General features: G+C 38.0%; 1 protein-coding gene across 1 annotated transcript; it reads left to right on the forward strand.

Moving 5' to 3' along the window:
- The first annotated feature begins 7 nt into the window (after positions 1-7).
- LOC113674878 (histone acetyltransferase KAT2A) lies at positions 8-15769 on the forward strand. Its single transcript, XM_089183105.1, has 18 exons — positions 8-249; positions 1121-1483; positions 2377-2558; positions 3178-3369; positions 4212-4370; positions 4844-4917; positions 5725-5799; positions 6245-6318; positions 7435-7646; positions 8393-8519; positions 9421-9531; positions 10364-10444; positions 10892-10954; positions 11586-11700; positions 12584-12617; positions 14296-14362; positions 14612-14696; positions 15102-15769. The coding sequence occupies exons 1-18, from the start codon at positions 40-42 to the stop codon at positions 15290-15292; spliced, it is 2415 nt and encodes an 804-aa protein (XP_089039231.1). The 5' UTR covers positions 8-39; the 3' UTR covers positions 15293-15769.
- Positions 15770-15994: the final 225 nt, after the last annotated feature.

A 15994-nucleotide genomic window follows, 5' to 3' on the forward strand; every position in this document is an offset into this window, starting at 1 on the left:
TGTAAGCCACTGACCAAGAACAATACTGGCTAATCCAAGATGGCGGCCCAGGCCGCCTCGAGTATGAGTGAAATATCTTCATCTGCAAACGGTTCTGATGCAACCAAGCGGCCTGGAACACCGCAGATAACACCATCAGAGCTCAGCCGTCCAGCTAATTTACAAAGAATTGCCCAGAGGAAAGCGCAAATAAAGACTTATCCGATCAGAAAAAAGCTAGAGAAACTGGGTGTATATTCCTCATGTAAAGTAAGTATGTCGCAAAGGAAGAAATCAAATTAGTTTTTTATACCTGTAATTGTTTAATATTTTTTGTGAAAGGGTTTTCATAATTATTTTCTGTACTGGATCCTCGAATTTTTAAGAAATCGCTGTCCAAATACGGCCTCATTGTTGGTCGATCGCAGTGTTGTTATTGTTACTTGAAAGATGCACTGTGATTGGTCCAAAACGTTGTTTGCTTTGTAAGATATTCTTAAGTTCTTCTCGTGACCAATCTGCCAAAAGTTCTAAATGAAGAAGTGGTCAAAACATATTTCACCATGATCTTGGTGTTCTATGGGTGAGGAATAAGTGATCAAGGTTCTTTTTCTTTGTAATTTACCATTTATATCTTAACCCAGAAGTGATTGACATGAAACTTCAGCCTTTGAAATTCATACATTATCCAGCAAACGGGTAACAAGAAAACTCAAATTTATCAGCTAGAAGTTATTATCTTGATCTAATATCAACTTCTTGTAACTGATTTACTAGGAAATGTGCAACAGCCAGAAAGGAGAATTAACAATCAGATCTTGGGAGTTCAAGGGTTGAAATATTTTATATCCAACCCAAGAGATGTTTCAAGCATCATGCCATTGAAAAATTTTAAGTTCTAAATGCTACTGAACACCTGAAGACCCTTCAACCTTTAAAATGTCATTTGTCAACATTTTGTTGTAACTTAGCATAGAGAATTTAGTGATTATCACGATTTTATCAATTTATTTACATAATTACTGGATGTTCTATTATTTGACTGGGAAGACATTTCTTGTTAATTGTCTTGGAAAGGTAGAGAGTGAATCAAATGTGAAATTAGCAGTTAGCTTTATTTACTTTCTTACATTATTTTCAGGCTGAAGATTCTTGTAAATGTAATGGATGGAAGAATCCTAACCCACCACCAACACCTACCAGAGTGGATCTTTCTCAACCTCTCGCAAACCAAACAGACCCATGTCGTAGCTGTGGCCACACCTTAGGAGCACACATCTCTCATTTACATGACATTCCAGAAGATGAGCTTAACCGACTTCTCTGCATGGTCATTGATGTTGAGAACTTATTTATGTGCGTACATAAGGAGGAAGATGCTGATACCAAACAAGTTTACTTTTACCTATTTAAAATTCTGAGAAAGGGAATTCTGCAGATGTCGAATGTAACAGTGGAAGGTCCTCTTGGTACACCTCCATTTGAGAAGCCAAGCATTGGCAAGGTACTTCTTTTTTATTAGGGAGTTTAACCCTTTAACTCCCGTCAGTGACCAAGACAGAATTTCTCCTTACTATATCTATACAATATCATGCAGACAAGTGATTAGAATGAAGAAAAATATCAATTATGGGATGCTTATTGATCCAATACCAAATTCTCCAAACTAACATAATGAGAATCATTTGGCAGACAGTAAGGAGAATTACTTCTGAGATCTTGGTAATTAAAGGGTTAAGAAAACCATGACAGCAATGAGAATGTCATTATACAAAAGGTTAAATGAGCAGAACAATGGCTGTGCATGTGTGTTTACTAACAAATTTTTGTAAATTTCTTGGCATCCTCTGCAAAACAACAGCATGAAATGAACCAATTTTGTGTTCTCAGGAGAACGTGAATGATGCAGTCAATATTTTAAATTTCTATTTTTAATTTAACACTGAGTTCCATATTCAGTTTTGAAATAGTTTTGACAGTGAAAAACAAACTAATAAAATGACTTTAGAGTATTGCAAGATTCATAGGTAAAATATAAGTTCATTTTTTAACAGACATTGTCCATGGCATTGCTGCTGTCATTTCTTAAACTCCCTGTTTGCTCTCCTGAAGTCATGATATTATGAAGAAAAAGGAAGTTTTGTTCCTCAGTCTATCTCTTTGTCCTCACATTGCTAAAACTGGCCAGTGTCTGTTCAGTTGTAGCTCACAAAAGATATTGAAATAAAGAAAAACTATGAAAAAACATGTCCTGCACCTCGTCAGTAATGTAAAAATGAACAGTTAAGAGTTTTTCCCTTTTTATTGCATCATTGTCATAACCTGAGACAGAAGAAGACAATAGATAGCAAACTGGTTTGAAGAATTTGTGTGTTTGATGTTCATTTAAATCTACAGGCTGTCCTTAACTTTGTGCTATACAAGTTTGGTCACCTTCCACAAAGGGAATGGCAGATAATGCATGATCTAGCTAAGATGTTTTTACATTGCTTAAATCACTGGAAGCTTGAGACACCAACTGTAAAGAAACAGCACTCCCAGGGTGAAGAACTTGCAGCATATAAAGCCAATTACACAAGGTGGGTACATGGGAAACTCAATAATTGCTATCTCATAACTGTTTTGCTGTAAATATTTCACCACTTGGAACAAGACACACAGTACATTATTTCAATGGGTCACTATTCAGACTTAAACGTAACAACATAACAAAAAAATTTATATCTCCAAGAAGATAAAAATACCATAAATTTGCTAGTTCCTAAAATTTCAAAGCGAGAATGCATCACATTGTGGCATATAAAGGTGCACAGGTTGCATGATTTTTCATTGCTTTAAGGGGTATTTAAACTTTTCGATTTTTCAGAGAGAGCAAAGGGTGATATAATTTTATGTTATAATTTTTGATGATGGTTCATCAAAAGTCTGCTTTAGGAAGAAAAATAATTCTAAAAGTATAAAATTTTACAACTGTAGGCTGATTCTCCAGTTATGTTTATGGTCAGTGGGTCTTAAGTAACCACAAAATAAAGCATGAATAAGATTGTAAGAAGATGATGCTTTTACTAACAGTCTCTTGCAGTTTTTCTACTTCTGATTGAATTGAAAGGAATTATACATGCCATGCTTCAAGATTAAAAGTGAACAATTTGATATAAAAAGCTCAAGAAATCTGTATATTTAACTTATATCCCACAGATGGCTATGTTACTGCCAAGTTCCTGTGTTCTGTGACAGTTTAAAGAAATATGATCCCACTGCTGTGTTTGGAAGGACACTATTAAGATCAGTGTTCTCGGTCATGAGAAGACAGCTCTTGGAGAAATTCAGAGCAGAAAAAGAGAAAATGCCACCTGATAAGAGAACTATTGTCTTGACTCACTTCCCAAGGTATTAGACATTTAATGATGGAAGTTGTAGACACTAAGTGTGGATTATCTTTAACTTAAGCTGTTGACCCTTGAACACTAAAAATCTGGCTTAAAGTATGAAGTTCTCCCTTCCAGTTAAAATACAATTTCCTGTTAATTATAACCCTTTAACTCCTAAAAGTTACAAAAATCTGATTTCTCCATGCATTGTCCAACTGAATCAAACTTTTAGGTCATGAGGGTGAAAGAAATTATTGGCAGCTAAAGAAGCTCTTGATTTTGAAGTGAATTCTCCATGTTTTTTACAATAGGATTTGTTCACTGAACAATCTGGAGAATATGTACACTAATGCTAGGGCTTCGGTGGTTAATTAGATTATTTTGTTTCACATCAAAATGTTACTTTCCTGCTGATACATTTTTTTGTTTTCATAACCTTTTTGCAGGATAATCTTTTGATATTATAGGATAAATTTATATATAAATCACTTTTTAGAGCTAATGGTTAAGGAATACTAAATAACTGAAGGTCAAGGCTGGACTTAGTTGTGTTGAAGCCTTGGGCTGTAACTTGGCCACTGACTTAAGTGCACAATTGTTCACTCTTTCACTCACTTGAGTGACCAAGATAGAATTTCTCCTTACAATATCAATACAGTACCAAGCAGGCAAGTGATGAGAATAAAGAAAGATAATTATCAATTGGGGGATTATTAGTTGATCCAATTCCAAATTGTCAGAACTTGCATCATGAAAATTGTATGGCTGACAGTAAGGAAAACTACAAATAAGATCTTGGAAGTGAAAGAATTTATGATTTTTACTCATTATTTTCATCTTTGTAAATTTCATATCCTCCAGATTTCTGTCAATGTTAGAAGAAGAAGTGTATGGTGAGAACTCTCCTGTATGGGATGATGACTTCACTGTCCCTCAGTCGCTGTCTCTAGGTCCATCAAGACTTGTTTCTCCTTTGACTCCCTTAACAGATAAAGGGGATTCCTTGGTAGCTACAGCTAGGTATGTTAAATTGCTATATCATAATGATTGCTCCTTAATTGACTTTAAGCAATGAGTGCTGACAGAAGATTAAACGTGGGTTTCTGTAACATTATCTTGAGGGCTAATCCCACTTTGTCCTTGCAGTGTGTTAAATCAGCACTTACTGAGTACTGTTCCCCTTTCTAAATTAGACCATGAAGGCTCATGTTGCCATTCTGTTGGCATTTAATTCCCTAGATTAAAGGACAAACACCCTAACAAAATCCTGTGCTGCGAAAAATGATGACTTTGCTGGCCTCTCATCAGTATACCCTGTACTGCCCCTTGTATGAAGTGCCCCAGTGTACAAACCATGAGGCCCTGTATCTTCCAGCATTGTCAATGTAACTTCAAAGCTATCAAATTTGTGTTATTACAGAATATAGTAATGTTATGTTAATTAAGAAGATGACGGACAATTATTATATTTTTTGTATCTTTTCTTCTTGTAGCGCTGCAGTTGGCTCAAGTTTATCTTCAATGTCATCCATGCTTCAACTGTCCAGTTCTACCTCACCAACAAAAGGTACAGTTATGTATGCAGATGATGATTGGTGACAATGATCCTTGCCTGAGCCAATCTATAGCACCATAGATGTTTCATTGTATTCATGGACCCACCAGAACAGAAATCACTTCTTTAGCCACCTGGCCCTGGTTGTTCGAGGGTCAGATAATGCTATCCACTGGATAAATCTTTATACATTGAATATCTCAGTATGTTTTGTTACCTCTTATCTGCTGGAAGCAATTTATCCTTTGGATAGCATTATCCACCCTTTAAACATCTGGGCCCTATCTTTTAGGTAATTTGACGCAGAGGAAAGTACTTAAAGCTACAATCAAAAATCTAACCTTACTTATTAAAAGAAAATGTTCCCATCTCGTGGGAAGAGGTGGTGACTAATGGTTAGACTACTGGACTACGGTTTGAGATGTTAGGATTCAAGACCTGGCCAGGTCAATGTGTTGTGTTCTTAGGTTAAAGCATTTTTCTTTCACAGCACCTCTCTCCATCCAAGAGTAGAAATGGTTACTAGTGAATAATCAGGGAAGCCTGATGAAATGCTGGGGGGGTAACCTTGTGATGGACTGGCATCCCATTGGGAGGGGGGTGGGGGTTTAATAGTAATAATCTTAGCCTCTTCATGCTAAGGAAACCGGGATAAGCTCTGACTGGGTGAGTCACCTGGGTGGAGTACAGACTTTGCCTTTTTTCTTCTCTTTCCATCTTGTACATGTACCATCTGCAGCATATGCAGATTGTTAAGTGTGCTGATAACCTAAGGAAGCTTTGTATGCATTAATATCCATTTGTTTTTCTCCGTGACAGACTTGACTGGGGAGAAGAGGAGTTCTGAGGACGATGGAACTGCTGATAATAGTATCAAGAGACAAAAGTTGGCAGGTAGTCAAAATAATTACAGGAGGGTTAAGACCAACGACCAATTGTCTGCCCACAGCCCCAAGCTCAGCTTGGTAACGTTGAATCTTACAATGGTCGCCAAGGACACACACACACATGCCCTGTTTAATATTCCGTGATACCCGCAAGGTGACTCCCCTTGAATTCAAAACAAACAGCAGTTTAGAAAGGCAGTTTGTTGTTCCAACTTATCTGTGGCTTTAGCTTCAAATTCTGTTCAACTGTTTCCTTTAATGCCTCGTGAACATGTTTTATTTCACCATTTACAATATTTTAGTCGACCTGATCTTGCAGACGGAGCGTAAGATGACTGTTTTTTTTTCTTAACCTAGTAAACTTCATGTGCTACGCTCACTTACTTGCTTTGCAATGTCAAACTTCGTGGAAGAAATCTTCATTCATTGTATTTACCTTTAATTATCCCCAGGGGATGTGCCTGTTGAAGTATTAACTCAGATTGTTGCGACAATATCAGATCCTTCTGCCATGCTAGGCCCTGAGGTAAATAAAACATACAGTGAAACATCGCATTTTATTGTTTGTGTGTTAAGATATAGAGTACGAAAAGGGATACAACTCAACCATATTTTTGTGTATGAATTTCAATGTTTTTGTTGAATTTAAGTGCGTTATATTTACCACGTAATAATAAAGTTATAATGAGCAACAAATTTAGTGGATGAGCGGGCAAACAAACAACCAAAATAAAACAAAGAAAGAATTAAAGACATAGATGTAATTAATTACTATAATTGGTAATGACAGTAGGACTGAGTGGAGTCCAATTCAGTCTGTAATTATACGAGTGATTAACAAAATCGGACGATCGCGAAGCAGGGTCCGTTTTTCCGGGGGTCCGATTTGTTCGACATACCGAATTAGACGACCCGAAGTCTTGTTACTAATTAATCAAACTATGATAAATTCGAGAAAGAAACTAGACAGAAATTTTACGTTTTCATAAAAAAACAACAGTTACTCGGTGAAATGTTCGACAACAGTGCGCGCACGTGACGCGTTCTGTCTACTAACACAGGCATGGCGTGTCAACTGTCCTGTGACGCTGTTCAATCACGAGCATGACGCCTACACCGTCCTATTAGTGCTCGCATCGGGCCGGTGATAACCAATCACGTTCTAGAATTTTGTTATTGTTTTGGTTAATTTTGTAGTCGCACCAGGCAAATATAAGTATTTATGAAGATATACAAGTGTTATTCTAATTTTCAAGTTGAAGACACGGGAAGAATCTATCTGTAATTTTTGATAAAGGAAACCCGATAGTCAATCATGATAAAGAATAAATGAATTATAAAAATAAGTAAATGATAAAACTGCATTGTTTTGGTCAGCTTAACTCCCTGCTCTCCTCCCCTCCCCTCTCCTCCCCTCCCCTTCCCCCTTCTTTTTTCCTCAATAAAGTTCAATAGTTGTAACCCTTCTACTCCCAGAAGTAATTAACATGTAACTTCTCCTTATAGTAGAAGGTGTTATCTTGATCTAAGACCAAATTCTCGTAACTAAAATATAAGGAAATGTGCAGCAGCTAGAGGGGAGAATTAACAATCATATCATTGGACTTAAAGGGTTTAAATAACCGTTTTTTTTTTTGTTCAGGGGGGCCTTTATCCTGGTACCCATAGCGCACGAGATGAGGCGGCGCGCTGCGAGGAGAGAAGAGGTGTCATCGAATTTCACGTCGTCGGAAACTCATTCACGAGACAGCCCTCAAGGCAGACACTACTTTGGCTGGTTGGATTACAAAACGTGTTCTCTTATCAGTTGCCAAGGATGCCCAAAGAATACATCTCTAGACTTGTGTTTGACCCGTGAGTGTAAATTAGACTTGAAATTATAATGATAACTGTCTCCAACTGACAATCAGGGACAAAACTGCTGTGGTAAACGAGCTTGAGTTGCTCTTTTCAACCACTTGTCGTTTTTTTTTATTTTTCCTCGGAGAACATATCTTGGTTCTTTAGCTGAAAAAAGTTGAAGCAATACTGACAAGGGAGGGGAAAGAAAGGTGCTTTTTTTCATGCCAGGTTGTATTTTGAGAGGTGGAGTTATCATTTGCATGTGGACAAATTTTCTTTACGTGGTGTTTTACATGATCGAAGATTTTTTTCTCTTTATGTCTTAAGAGCCAAAAGGCCAATAGACCTCCTAAGCTTTTATGTTTTTTTTACCCATATCTATTCCTTTCAAATTTTCTCTTATTCACGTGCACATGTACATAAAAATTAATAAAAGATAAAGCTGGGAATCCCTTGCCACCGGCGACAGCTATAGCATCCAGGTTTTCAGGGCAGGAAGTGACTTTGACTTTTGCTTTTCTACCTTATTACCAGAATGTTAGTCCATCCCAATTAACCCCCCCCCCCCACCTTTTTCTATTTTCTTCCCTTCCTCCCACAGACTCCTTCCCCCTACCTGGCTTGGGGTTAATTTTTTAAACTGTCCTGTACAATACCCCAAAATTGTTCCACTCAGATTCAGTAATTTCCTCTCTATTTCATGCTTTATCACTATAAAGTTAAAAAGGCGCTCACGGTCATTTCACTGTTTTTTTTAGGAAACACAAGACTTTAGCTCTGGTGAAGGACAACAAACCCATCGGTGGAATTTGCTTTCGGATGTTCCCCACTCAGAATTTCACAGAAATCGTGTTCTGTGCCGTCACTTCGAATGAGCAAGTCAAGGTATTCGAATTTTTTTTTGCAGCTGGTAATGTGATGCCATTTTCTTCTTTTGTTAATTAAAGAATAAGAATTAGTGAATTGTATAAATTATATGCGATATTATTTTTTATGTGAAGAAAGAACAATTGTTGTTAAATGTGTACCAAAACAGCGTCAAATAGATGAACAGAGATGATGGGTCCAGTAGTTCCATGCGAACGATTTCACACTGATATTGTTGGAGTAGTTTTTGATCTGATGTGGAAACTAAACCAGGAGTGGGTAATTTAGTTTATCAACTGAGTTGATAACGTAAATTGGCCACCGCAAAGATTTTAAAAACTGACGTTTCGAGCTTCAGCACTTCATCAGAGCGAATACAGTTGATCGACATGACGAGTCACTAAGCTACTGAATTTGCTATGACGAAGGGCTATAGCTCGAAACGTCAGCTTTTAAACTCTCTACGGTGGCCAATTTACTTTATCAACTCAATTGATAATCCTAAATTACCCTGTTACACTCTCCCATCGACGCAGCACCAAAGTTTCTTTAGAAACTTACCCCCTTTATTCATTTATCCAGGATTACTTTGGTTCTGCTTTACCCTGTAGTTTTTCTCAAACAATGGCACCACCTGGTTAGCTTATAAGGTGCATTACTAACCTCAGGTCTCGACTTAGCCGCTAGCGCATTTTCGCGCTTCAGATAGCTTTCCATTTAAACTTTGATTTCATATTGGCTCCTGGAGACAATGTTTTCTTATCTGATTGGTCGCCAGGATTGCTTTGGTTTTGCTTTTTCATCGCGTAATCGAAATGTGCCCCAGCGGCGTTATCCTAACGATGTGTTTATCTTAAGCCAACAGCAGAAGAACTATTGTTCTGTCGACTTAGGAAAGACTTCTCTGATTATTTTTTAGGGCTATGGAACGCATCTAATGAACCACCTCAAGGATTATCACGTCAAACATTCTGTTCTGAATTTTCTCACTTACGCCGACGAGTACGCGATAGGTTACTTCAAAAAACAGGTAACTCGTGAGGACTGCGTATTGCAGATTTTGCGTAAAGGGATCAGGTGTACTGTCAATTTTAATGGATCCTCTGGGTAAAGTGAAGGTGAAATCTTCGTCAGAAAATTTCATTCTTGAGGTTGAAAACGTTCCGTGCTCTAAAACAAACGGCACGCTCTAAGCGTCAGGTATTTGCAGTGGGTCTGTGCGACAAATGGCCACCTTTTTATAAAAGGTAGAGTCATTACTTGAGTCAAGTGCCCACATGTTTGAAGCTTGCCCAAGTTTCCTTTGTGTGAAGCGACTAGGTGTATATCTCTTCCCCCAGAGTGGTATTCACGGCCAATGCTGAATACCTCCTACAGTATTTCTTCAGGCTTCCCCGACAATCCACCATCACCCATTCATACTGATAGTTGGAGAGGTCACTGTGAGAGTTTGGTATCTACCCAAGCACTATATTAAGTGATCCATCCAGTTCTCGAACGCGAATGGAATCACACGTCTTGGAGTCCGACGCACTAACTGCTAGGCCAGTGTATGTCCCTCAGGAGCCAAGAAGTCTGTGTGACCAACCGCCATTTAAGCACTGCTTCCGAAACAAGTTTAAATAATTCATTTTTTTCCTTCTCCTCCTGTTAATGTGGGAGTATAATAAAATGAAATTCAAAAGCGGATTGTCGCTCTCTTAGCTCGCAAATCAGTTTTTCTCTTCTATTTCTCTTACTACATGTCTTAAAATATTAAATATATTCCTCAGTTCCCCTCCCTCCCCTCCTGGGGAGTATCACGCGCGTGGTTGAGGTTTTCCTTCACTCTTAAACTGCTTTTTACTCGTTTTTTTTTTCAGGGGTTTAGTAAGGATATTAGAATGCAGAAGTCATCCTACATTGGTTATATTAAAGACTACGAAGGTGCCACGTTAATGCATGTGAGTACATCTGCACGAAATCTCTTTAATTATTAATTCTTAATTTTTTTTTTTCATTTTTCATTTTTTTGTTTATTCAAGTTTTCTATCAAGTTCACTTTCATGGAGCGGTCCTCATTTATCGCTGGGGGGGGGGGGGATGGGGGGTAAAAGAGAGGGGTTGGAGGATTTTGGAGAAATTTACCTGATCCTCCCATAAGGCTCTGTGATATTCTTCTAGTACCCCCCTCCCCCCCCCCTTATACTTATACTGATCCCCCTCCGTTTCCCGGAAAACCCTGTGATCTCACCCAAATCCTCTGTTTTCCCCCGCCCCCGGCGATAAATAACTGACTGGTCCTTATATATTCCAGCTTCTTACGGCTGTGTTGTTGGGGATCTTGCAGATCTTCACACTACGGCCCGTTTGAATCACTGTAACTGTTATGTTGATATTTTCTTTGACAGTGCGCTATCAATTCGCGGATCCAGTACACTGAATTCTCCACGATCATCAGAAAACAAAAAGAGGTGAGTACTTTTCATTTGATGTTGAACATTTGTACAATCGCCGGTGATCCTTCGTTAACACTTTAATTCCCAAGATCTGATTGTTGATTCTCCCCTCTAGCTAAAAAAAATTCACTTGTAACTTTAGTTACCTTAGAATTTGGTGTTAGATCAAGAGAAAAACTTCTACCTGATAAGTTTGAATATTCTCATTACCTGTTTGGTGGGTAATGTATGGATATTATAGGGAGAAGTTACATATTGATCACTTACGGGACTTAAAGGGTTAATAGACTAAGTATGCAGGCATACCTTCATTATTAGCGCGTTTCCTCGCCCGCTGGGAGCTTTGAGACGAGTCGGGAAGAAGTTTGTTTGGGGTCTGGCACTATTTATGGCATCACATTGTGGTGGTATGAGGCCCTTCAGAAATGTTTTCAAAACATCATTCATTACTCGACGGCCATGGTCTCACAGGACCTTTTCAAAGTTGTTGATCATAGCAGTATGCATGACACTTCGACTGTAACTGATTATGTCGAGCCTGAGAGTAAATTTCTTGCATCTGACCGCAAAAATCGGAACGTTTAAGGATCGAATTTTTGAACTCGAAAACTCTTTTTTGTAATAAATAAATGTTACGTCGTTACAGATCGTGAAACAACTGATGGAGAAGAAACAAACTGAAATCCGTAAAGTGTACCCGGGGCTCAAATGTTTTCAAGAAGGAGTAAGACAAATCCCCGTAGAGAGTATACCAGGAATCCGTAAGTAAACTTTAATCATTCTTAAGAAACAGTTAGTTATCGTCAGGGGGAGGGGGGGTAGAGCGGGGTCAGTCGTGGCCAACAGAGTTAAAGGGGGCCTATATTTGATCGTGACACAACTAAAATCCTTCAAAGCCCCCTCCCCCCCCCCTCCCTCCGGCGATAATTCATTATTGGTCCCTTGGGTTGATAAATGTACTAAAACCAACTTAGAAAGCAGCAGGTTTTCAGCGTCGGAGGAGGTAATTTGCGTTGTTATATTTACCAATCTCACACCTACAGCCTTGAGCAACGGTTAGGGAGAAACTGAGGAACCTGGGAAGTTCTAATTTCTTGCATTTGAAAACAAAAATATCTACCAGTACTTCTCTTTGAATTTGAAGCTTGACTCGTGTTTTAACGAACGGTCCTTCATTTGTTCTCGATGCGCGCTGAAAAGACCGGTACACATTTTTACAGCGACGGTGTCTAGCACTGACATTGGTTAAAAGTGGGTATGTAGACGGGTGAAGACAGCGCTTAAGCGTAGGGCATGCGCAGAAATTGAAATGCTGATAGAAGGAAACAGAGGTTGGGAAAAGAAAACTTAAGACTTTTCTTACACAAGGTTTATTTTCGTACGGTTATTTTTATTTACCATTTTATTTTGAGCGTGATCGAAAAAGTATTACGCTTTTGAAACTGACTCTGTGTGATTTTTTAATTTGGTCCAGATGGTCTGAAATCATTATAAAGGGCCGCTGTAAAGCTTTTACTTGCGCTAGCATCTGACTGATCTGTTAGACATTCATGCGTTGACGAGAACGAAAAAGTGACAATACTTAATAGCCAGTGATCGTTAACCCATAACTCTCTTACATTACTTCTGCACTAACCTACACAGGTGAAACGGGATGGAAGCCATCCTTAACGAAGAGGTAGGTTTATTACCTTGTAAAGGCCTGTCCACTAAAATTTTGCTCTGGGAAATCGTCCATATATGCATGCTTTTAGCGATCGTCTGGCTGGCTTTGGTGTTCAACGACTACTTTCATGCCTGTAAGCCTATTAAAACCAATTTCTTTCTGTTGATGTTAGAGCGTTTTTGGATTGAGTGTCATACAGCTAACCCTTTAACTCCCAAGATCTTATTAATGATTCTCCTTACTGCCTGCCAAATTATTCTCATTATGTTAGTTTGAAGAATTTTGTATCGCATCAATTAGTAATCCCATAATTGATATTTTTTTCTAATTCTCGTCACTTGTCTGGTTGATATTGTATTGATATTGTAAGGAGAAATTCTCTCTTGGTCACTCATGGGAGTTAAAGGGCTAAAAGCAAAGTAAATCACAACGGCCAATTAGAGGAAAGAAAATATCTTTAAGAGCAACTGAGAATTCAAAGTAAAATCAAGCAAACTGCCTAAAGCGCGAGAGAACGCGCGAGAGAACGCGCGTGACCAAGTCGTGATTGCTTGTGGTTTTGCGTATAATTTGTTGCGAGAGTGGTGCAAGTCTTCTGGACCAATTACAGAGCGATGTGAAGCGAAAATAACGACAGTTGAAGTTGCTTTATATTCGCTTCTAAGTTTTGGTATTTTTTTAGTCTGGTTTTGCGTGGGGTATGGTGGTGAAGTACTTCCCCTTACTTGCTTATTTGCTTTCCCCCTCCCCCCCTCCCCCAATCCCCACAAAATGGTACAACTGGCACATGTACTTTGATGTTGCCAGCAAGCATCTTTGAAAACTGTTTTAGAAGCTCTTTGTATATAATTTTGATCAATTAAGTTCCGTTTCGTTGCTTTTCGCTCTGACACTATATAAAAAACATGTTAAAAATGTTTTTACTTTGCCATGTATTCACATCCCAGCGAAAGGTTTTTCACGATAATTGTCAATAATGTCAATTCGTTGGAGAGGTTCCGAATCAGTTAATGGCTATTACTTAGACTGGATGCAAATTGAGCAGGTGGTTATTACCGCAAAATGTTGTCTTGAAGTTGAGTTTTCTTGTGCTATTTATAACTTCAAACATTGTTTTACGCCAAATCAAGCAAGTATTTGTCTGAAAGAGAAAACGTCCGTAGTAAAAGTGCGGTACGGTGCATTTATTTTTGACTAGCCGATCAATGTGTGGACCTAATTGAAACCAAACTGCCTTCAAATAATAATTCTGGCAAAATGTTCTTTAGTAAAAGAGAGATGATTTTTGCGTTTAGTTAGAAATTTCTAGGAAAACCTTTCTTATTGCTTATGAAAGCTGTCGATCAAAACCGTGACATTATATTTAACCCTTTGACGGGTTTCTAATTTCTCCTTACAGTATCATCCTTGAATCAAATGTAAAGGTCTTGAGAATAAAGGAAATGATCATCAATTTAAGAAGCTCCTGATTTTCAAACAATCTCTTTATCATAACCTTAGGAAACATGAAGAGAAAAGTGTAGACAAAATGCATTCCATATTAGGGTACGATTTGAACTGCAGTATTCTTCCCCGTAGACAAAGAGAAAGTATTTGGTTGAAAAAATAAGAAATACAAAAACATGAAACGAGTGAATTAAAAGGTAATTTGAGGGAGAAATTGCCTGAAATGTGTCTGTGAATTTTTCAGTGAGGATGACACAGCTGATGCTGACCACTTACAGACTCAACTAAAAAACATCCTGACACAAGTCAAGGTTTGTGAAGCCCGTTCGCTTTCTTTTGTTTTGTTTTTTATTTGTTTTTTTCACGGCGTTTTGATTTGTTTGATTTTCTTTCGAAATATGTCGATCGTTCTGAATTGATCTGTGATAAGCTTACAATCTAGCTCCTGTAGTTACTTGATTGTTTAAAGCCTTTGTTGAACTTTTTTCCATGGGAGTTAATATAAGGAAACACAGGTCGCTTTTCATATTTAACAAGCTTTAAACATATTTTGTTCACAGAATCATGCCAGCTCGTGGCCTTTCCAAAGACCAGTGGAAATCTCTGAAGCACCCGATTATTATGATCACATCAAATACCCAATGGGTAAGTACTAAGATAATCTAACTACGATTTATTTTTCTGTTCATTTTAAAAGAAAAAATTTACTTCCACACAATTGTTTTAATCATGTTTGGCCGTTCACACGAGTACTCCTAACGCTCCTAATGAATGAAACAGTGGTTGAAAACGTCCGCACCGAAACGGTAAAGCATAAAAAAACTAACAAAAAAAAACAAGCAATTAAAAAGTATTTTTCTTAATGATGTCTCTCATAGATAACTGGGAATAGCTAGCGAAACGTGTGTGAAGATTCTGTGCGTGTATATGTGGCACGAATTTTAAACACTCATTTAGAGGTGTTCACATGCGTCTAATGGAACTCTTCTCCTCCTTCGATACAGTTAAAACGTCATTCTAAGTTTGGCTTGTTTTTTTTCTGCTTTACAGATCTTCGCACGATGACCGATAGGTTAAAAAGTGGTTATTTCAGCTCGAAGAAGCTGTTTATCGCCGACATGATGAGAATTTTCACAAACTGCCGAACCTATAATGCTCCGGAGACTGAGTACTACAAGTGCGCAAATACTGTGGAGAGATTTTTCCTCAGTAAAATTAAAGAACTCAGAAAGACGAACTAAGCTCCAATGTCGCATCATCTTTCAACCCCAGAGTTGATTTTCAAGAAGTGAAACTTTTCCTTTGCTATCAAAACAATATCCAGCAAGCAACCACGCCGAAAGAATGGTTTTGTATTAATTCTCTGTACTAATTTAAATCAACGCTTACCAGCCGCAAGAAGGGAGCATTGCCAAATAGATCGTAGAAGTTGTAGATTTTTTTCGGAAACACGCTGTCTCTGAAAGAGCAGTACCTCGTTCCCAGGATCTCTCTTCTTCTTGCTTCAGAGGACGTGAAATGATATGAAAGGAGAAGGTGGACGAGGTTAAACTTGAATACGAAAAAAATGAATGAACGAATGGAACTTAAAATGAACAGAAAAAAAAAAGAAACCTAGAGTTTAACTTCAAATTTTATTCACTGTTTTAAAAATTAACTACATTGATTAATACAGCCGAATGTACATTTTCTCAGTATAAATAATATTAATTATTATAGATGTGCTTGGAGTGTTTCCGTTTAACCCTTTACACCCTAAAATTAGTATGCATGTTCTCCACACTGTTCTCTAAATATTTCTTAAGATGCGGAAATGGAGAATTTGTCTAACAATCAAGAGCTTCTTTAGTAGGTGATCAGCTCCTTTATTCTCCTGACCTTTATTTTGGATTCAGGGGTGACATGGTTAGGAGAAATTAGATGCCAGTCACTCTCGAGGGTTA

This window comes from Pocillopora damicornis, chromosome 9 (genome assembly GCF_964200805.1).
Source record: "Pocillopora damicornis chromosome 9, jaPocDami1.2, whole genome shotgun sequence".
In the NCBI taxonomy this organism is placed as follows: domain Eukaryota; kingdom Metazoa; phylum Cnidaria; class Anthozoa; order Scleractinia; family Pocilloporidae; genus Pocillopora; species Pocillopora damicornis.